A 7639-nucleotide genomic window follows, 5' to 3' on the forward strand; every position below is an offset into this window, starting at 1 on the left:
ACTCTTCTTAACTAAATGTCCCTATACGTCACTCTTCCTAACTAAACGTCCCTATACGTACATATACGTCACTCTTCCTAACTCTTCACTAGAAGATTCACAATACAGGGAAGTTTAAATAAGGTCTGTGTATACTAAGTAAAGGCCGTCCACTCCACACGGAGACTCAACTGAAACCCAGAAATAGCAGAATTCCAATTTTGCGGTGTTTAGAACAGGGTTTTCCAGTACATTACATTATTACATAGAACAGTATTGAAGTCTGGGTGATGGAAGCGTTAAAGGAACCCTCTCCCTGCTCTCTGTTGTAATATGAATAGATGTTGCGTTTTAAAAGCTATTGAGTCCCCTATGAGCTGAAGCATTTGAGTGCCTGCATTTCTCCCTCTCCTTCTCTCTCACACACACACCCTTCCACCACACACTATATCCCTATCTTTCCAAACGTCCACCTCTTGTCAGTTCAGTTAACCAAAACCAAAAACCCCAAAAAACTTTTGGGGCCATACTTGCAAACTTTTTGCTTAGACCATGATTTAAACCATTGGTCTAAAATGGCTAGCTGATAGCTTTTCTCATAAGCCAACCTGGACAAATTAGCCACGATGCTGAGGACGGCCAGCTGAGCAGATAATTATATCCGGTAACAAATTCCGTCTCAGCCAATTAAAATCGTCCACGTAGTTGGACGCGATACAACACTTTAACACTGAAGCATCACATGCAAGAATGTGTCTGGACAACGATCTCACAGTATAAAAATGCCTAGTTCCTGACATTTCTCACCACTTGCAATGTAAGTTGGAAAAAAAACCCGCGGGGTCATCATTTTATCCTGACATATGGAATTGCATTCATTTTGGTATTGTGTTAAGAAGGAAAGTGCAGTCATCCCGTTAAAAATTAAGATTAAGAATGAATTTCTTACCATTCACACCAGATAGTGTCCTCCTTGCTACAACCTATTGCATATGGGACTGCAGTGTAGCCTACACTTCAAATATGTATTAAATCTACTCTAATTGTGGTTGTATTGTGAATGGAAGAGCAGACATCATGTAGTAAATATACAGCCTAATACCCAAATATTAGTCACTACAATGAGCACAGGCGAAATGACATAGATGTGTACACTTCATTGTATAAGGCTTTATTTATTAGCATTTTTATTAAATCGTCTACTTCGTCACATTTGGCTATTTCACTCGAGGACCAGCAGTGGGAGGGTTTTCTCCTTAAAAATAATCTTGCCCCCGAATGGTATTCGAACTCTCAGCCACCATATGCCGACACCGTGGAGTAGATCACACTAGTGGATCACGTCACCACTCCGGCTAGCGGTAGCGGGTAAATCACGCCACCACTCCGGCTAGCGGTAGAGGGTAAATCACTGCTATTTGACAACACCGCGAGTCATCGCCTTTGACTTTTACAATGTATGAATAACAAAGTTACAATATAATCCTCCTGCATTTTTCAGTGAAAGTACATGGATGTGTGTTAAATGGATAAGCAAAAATGTGTAATTTGGTCATATATGCGAAAAGCCGTCATTTTGCATGATGCCAGTTGCCTAGTCAAGGAAGCATCATGCAAAAATATATTGAGTAACTCCACTTACACCATGGGTAACAAATTAAACCAAGCAGTTGGAAGCAAATGTACCTATTGAACAAATGTGATTGGATGGTGGCTCTACCGTTTAAGTTCTCTGATAGGTTGATTCGTTATTTTGCTACCGGATATAATTATCTGCTCAGATGGCCTTCCTCAGCATCGTGGCTAATTTGGCCAGGTTGGCCTGAGCGAAAAAGCTAGCAGCTAGTCATTTTAGACTAATGGTTTAAACCATGGTCTAAGCAAAAGTTCACAAGTATGGTCCCTGGCAGTTCAGTTCAGTTAACCGAAACCGCCAAACCTCGCCAGTTCAGTTAACCAAAACCTCCACACCTCGCCAGTTCAGTTCACCAAAACCTCCACACCTCGCCAGTTCAGTTCAGTTTACCAAAACCTCCACACCTCGCCAGTTCAGTTCAGTTTACCAAAACCTCCACACCTCGCCAGTTCAGTTCCTTTCTCCCACCAGCAGAGGAAGCTGAGTCAAAGCAGCCTGTATGTTAGTTAGCCTGTATGTAGCCTCATAGCTCCGAGCAGCGCTGCAGCTCTCCCTCACAGGGAGGAGTAGAAGAAGATGTAGGCTGCGGAGGACTCTCCCTCACAGGGAGGAGTAGAAGAAGATGTAGGCTGCGGACGACTCTCCCTCACAGGGAGGAGTAGAAGAAGATGTAGGCTGCGGAGGACTTGACGGTGGAGGTGGAGATTTCGGAGACTTCGTGGTCGTCAAACTTGTACCAGCGCTGTTTCACGGCGTTCTTACAGTAGGCTGTGTAGTGACCACCATCCAGACCACCATAATGGTTCTGTTACAGACAGGAAGAGACACAGAGGGTTAACGGCCTGTTTTATATATATCTAACAATCACACAAGATAAACAAATCTGATAACTCCTTCAGACCTGGTGAAGTACATGTCAAACACTTTTAAAGCTTGGGAGTTTCTGGACTTTTTCCATTGGCTCCATTGTAATAAGTCAAGCACTGATTATCATTAATATACACTACATTACCAAAGGTATGTGGACACCTGCTTGTCGAACATCTCATTCCAAAATCATGTGCATTAACATAGAATTGGTCCCCCTTTGATGCTATAACAGCCTCCTCTCTTCTGGGAAGGCTTTCCACTAGATGTTGGAACATTGCTGCGGGGACTTGCTTCCATTCAGCCACAAGAGCATTAGTGAGGTCGGGCACTGATGTTGGGCGATCAGGCCTGGCTTGCAGTTGGCGTTCAAATTCATCCCAAAGGTTGTGGTCAGGGCTCTGGGCAGGCCAGTCAAGTTCTTCCACACCGATCTCGACAAACCATTTCTATATGGACCTCGCTTTGTGCACGGGGGCACTGTCATGCTGAAACAGGAAAGGACCTTCCCCAAACTGTTGCCACAAAGTTGGAAGCACAGAATTGTCTAGAATGTCATTGTATGCTGTAGCGTTAAGATTCCCTTCACTGGAACTAAGGGGCCTAGCCCGAACCATGAAAAACAGCCCCAGACCATTATTCCTCCTCCACCAAACTTTACAGTTGGCACTATGCATTCGGGCAGGTAGCGTTCTCCTGGCATCTGCCAAACCCAGATTCGTCTGACGGACTGCCAGATGGTGAAGCGTGATTCATCACTCCAGAGAACACGTTTCCACTGCTCCAGAGTCCAATGGCGGCGAGCTTTACACCACTCCAACCGATGCTTGGCATTGCGCATGGTGATCTTAAACTTGTGTGCGGCTGCTCGGCCATGGAAACCCATTTTCATGAAGCTCCCAACAAACAGTTATTGTGCGGAACTCGCTAGTGTGTGTTGTAAGTGAGGACGGACAAGTTTTACCCGCTACGCGCTTCAGCACTCGGCGGTGCCGTTCTGTGAGCTTGTGTGGCCTACCACTTCGCGGCTGAGCCGTTGTTGCTCCTAGACGTTTCCACTTCACAATAACAGCACTTACAGTTGACCGGGGCAGCTCTAGCAGGGCAAAACATTTGACAAAAACTGACTTGTTGGAAAGGTGGCATCCTATGACGGTGCCACGTTGAAAGTCACTGTGCTCTTCAGTAAGGCCATGCTACTGTCAATGTTTGTCTATGGAGATCGCATGGCTGTGTACTCAATTTTATACACCTGTCAGCAACGGGTGTGGCTGAAATAGCCGAATACACTAATTTGAAGGGGTGTCCACATACTTTTGTATATATATGTAATTTACCATAGGCTTTTATCCAAAGCGACAGTAGCGTATGGGTGGCCACAGCGGGAATGGAACCCACGACCCTGGCGTTGCAAGACCCATGCTCTACCAACTGAGCCACACAGGGAAGTATTTGACTGCAGTGTTTCCAGGCAGGTGTAAGATGCTTCAGTACTTACAGACACCCCAAACAGGTTGTATCTCTTGAGGCTGGCTCTGGGTCCGATGACGTACTGACTGACGTCTAGATTCTCCAGAGGAAAGTCTACTGTCGTCTGCAGCTTCTGCTTCCAACGGCCCTCGAACGAGAACCTACAAGGGACAGCAGTACTGGGGTTAATACACACTGTTATCGTTGTGTGTGTGTGTGTGTGTGTGTGTGTTGTGGCCTTATACAGTTGAATCTGAAGTTTACATACACCTTAGCCAAATACATTTAAACTCAGTTAGGATCACCACTTTATTTTAAGAATGTGAAATGTCATAATAATAATAATAGTAGAGAGAATGCTTTATTTCAGCTTTTATTTATTTCATCACATTCCCAGTGGGTCAGAAGTTTACAAAACACTCAATTAGTATTTGGTAGCATTGCCTTTAAATTGTTTAACTTGGATCAAACGTTTCAGGTAGCCTTGTGGTCTGCCCACACATTTTCTATAGGATTGAGGTCAGGGCTTTGTGATGGCCACTCCAATACATTGACTTTGTTGTCCTTAAGCCATTTTGCCACAACTTTGGAAGTATGCTTGGGGTCATTGTCCATTTGGATGACCCAAATTGCGACCAAGCTTTAACTTCCTGACTGATGTCTTGAGATGTTGCTTCAATATATCCACATAAGTTTCCTTTCTCATGATGCCATCTATTTTGTGAAGTGCACCAGTCCCTCCTGGAGCAAAGCACCCCCACAGCATGATGCTGCCACCCCCGTGCTTCACGGTTGGGATGGTGTTCTTCGGCTTGCAAGCGACCCCTTTTTTCCTCCAAACATAACGATGGTCATTATGGCCAAACAGTTCTATTTTTGTTTCATCAGACTTTTCTCCAAAAAGTACGATCTTTGTCCCCATGTGCAGTTGCAAACCGTAGTCTAGCTTTTTTATGGCGGTTTTGGAGCAGTGGCTTCTTCCTTGCTGAGCGGCCTTTCAGGTTATGTCGATATAGGACTCGTTTTACTGTGGATATAGATACTTTTGTACCTGTTTCCTCCAGCATCTTCACAAGGTCCTTTGCTGTTGTTCTGGGATTGATTTGCACTTTTCGCACCAAAGTACGTTCATCTCTAGGAGACAGAACGCGTCTCCTTCCTGAGCGGTATGACTGCTGCGTGGTCCCATGGTGTTTATACTTGCGTACTATTGTTTGTACAGATGAACGTGGTACCTTCAGGCGTTTGGAAATTGCTCCCAAGGATGAACCAGACTGAACCAGACCATTTTTTTCTGAGGTCTTGGCTGATTTCTTTTGATTTTCCCATGATGTCAAGCAAAGAGGCACTGAGTTTGAAGGTAGGCCTTGAAATACATCCACAGGTTCACCTCCAATTGACTCAAATGATGTCAATTAGCCTATCAGAAGCTTCTAAAGCCATGACATCATTTTCTGGAATTTTCCAAGCCGTTTAAAAGCACAGTCAATTTAGTGTATGTAAACTTCTGACCCACTGGAATTGTGATACAGTGAATTATAAGTGAAATAATCTGTCTGTAAAGAATTGTTGGAAAAATTACTTGTGTCAGGCATAAAGTAGATGTCCTAACCGACATGCCAAAACTATAGTTTGTTAACAAGAAATTTGTGGAGTGGTTGAAAAACGAGTTTTAATGACTCCTACCTAAGTGTATGTAAACGTGCGACTTCAACTGTAGGTGCCATTTCAAATGGACATGGTGTTCTAAGTAGGTACCGTTTTAGGTGCACCAGTATGATGGGCGGGACCTTCCAGATCTCCAGTTTCTTGATGGAGTCTCTGAGAGCTTTACAGTGTCGACAGAACACCTTGTTGTTGTCGGTCAGCTTCTCCTCTTTAGAAAACAGCTTCAGACAGTCCTGGAACACAGTAAAACATGGTTAGATTAGACAGCTTCAGACATTCCTGGAACACAGTAAAACATGGTTAGATTAGACAGCTTCAGACAGTCCTGGAACACAGTAAGACATGGTTAGATTAGACAGCTTCAGACAGTCCTGGAACACAGTAAAACATGGTTAGATTAGACAGCTTCAGACAGTCCTGGAACACAGTAAGACATGGTTAGATTAGACAGCTTCAGACAGTTCTGGAACACAGTAAAACATGGTTAGATTAGACAGCTTCAGACAGTCCTGGAACACAGTAAAACATGGTTAGATTAGACAGCTTCAGACAGTCCTGGAACACAGTAAAACATGGTTAGATTAGACAGCTTCAGACAGTTCTGGAACACAGTAAAACATGGTTAGATTAGACAGCTTCAGACAGTCCTGGAACACAGTAAGACATGGTTAGATTAGACAGCTTCAGACAGTCCTGGAACACAGTAAAACATGGTTAGATTAGACAGCTTCAGACAGTCCTGGAACACAGTAAAACATGGTTAGATTAGACAGCTTCAGACAGTCCTGGAACACAGTAAAACATGGTTAGATATATATATATATATATATATATATATATATATATGTGTGTGTGTGAGAGTGAGTGAGTGAGTGAGAGAGAGAGAGAGAGAGAATAAGGAATAGTTTCACCATATTAAAACGAGAGTTCAGTTCATGTAAAAGGTTTGACCTTAAAATGAGGGACAGACATTTCATGGTATTAGATTAATCACATGAAATGAATAATATTAATCTTCTTCAAAGCAATAAAATAAATGTTGGGGTTTAATGGGTTAAAATTCAAAATGCCACATTTTGGCATTTACAGTGGGGGAAAAAAGTATTTAGTCAGCCACCAATTGTGCAAGTTCTCCCACTTAAAAAGATGAGAGAGGCCTGTAATTTTCATCATAGGTACACGTCAACTATGACAGACAAATTGAGAAAAAAAAAATCCAGAAAATCACATTGTAGGATTTTTAATGAATTTATTTGCAAATTATGGTGGAAAATAAGTATTTGGTCACCTACAAATAAGCAAGATTTCTGGCTCATACAGACCTGTAACTTCTTCTTTAAGAGGCTCATCTGTCCTCCACTCGTTACCTGTATTAATGGCACCTGTTTGAACTTGTTATCAGTATAAAAGACACCTGTCCACAACCTCAAACAGTCACACTCCAAACTTCACTATGGCCAAGACCAAAGAGCTGTCAAAGGACACCAGAAACAAAATTGTAGACCTGCACCAGGCTGGGAAGACTGAATCTGCAATAGGTAAGCAGCTTGGTTTGAAGAAATCAACTGTGGGAGCAATTATTAGGAAATGGAAGACATACAAGACCACTGATAATCTCCCTCGATCTGGGGCTCCACGCAAGATCTCACCCCGTGGGGTCAAAATGATCACAAGAACGGTGAGCAAAAATCCCAGAACCACACGGGGGGACCTAGTGAATGACCTGCAGAGAGCTGGGACCAAAGTAACAAAGCCTACCATCAGTAACACACTACGCCGCCAGGGACTCAAATCCTGCAGTGCGAGACGTGTCCCCCTGCTTAAGCTAGTACATGTCCAGGCCCGTCTGAAGTTTGCTAGAGTGCATTTGGATGATCCAGAAGAGGATTGGGAGAATGTCATATGGTCAGATGAAACCAAAATAGAACTTGTAGGTAAAAACTCAACTCGTCGTGTTTGGAGGACAAAGAATGCTGAGTTGCATCCAAAGAACACCATACCTACTGTGAAGCATGGGGG

The 7639-nt window shown here is 43.4% G+C and overlaps 1 protein-coding gene across 4 annotated transcripts in view; it reads right to left on the reverse strand.

Moving 5' to 3' along the window:
* Positions 1-1134: 1134 nt before the first annotated feature.
* Positions 1135-7639, reverse strand: part of usp8 (ubiquitin specific peptidase 8) — a 31917-nt gene continuing 25412 nt past the window's right edge. For 3 of the 4 annotated variants that reach the window (XM_041857622.2, XM_045205716.1, XM_045205718.1), the window contains 3 exons: positions 5711-5853; positions 3981-4113; positions 1135-2420 (listed from right to left, as the gene is read on the reverse strand). In XM_041857622.2, the coding sequence (XP_041713556.2) occupies positions 2262-2420; positions 3981-4113; positions 5711-5853 (435 nt within the window). In that variant the 3' untranslated portion in view covers positions 1135-2261. Of the gene's footprint in view, positions 2421-3980; positions 4114-5710; positions 5854-6276; positions 6406-7639 lie in introns of those variants that run through there. The other variant, XM_045205719.1, reaches the window with a different exon arrangement.

The sequence above is a fragment of the Coregonus clupeaformis genome, chromosome 20, assembly GCF_020615455.1.
Source record: "Coregonus clupeaformis isolate EN_2021a chromosome 20, ASM2061545v1, whole genome shotgun sequence".
NCBI classification, from domain to species: domain Eukaryota; kingdom Metazoa; phylum Chordata; class Actinopteri; order Salmoniformes; family Salmonidae; genus Coregonus; species Coregonus clupeaformis.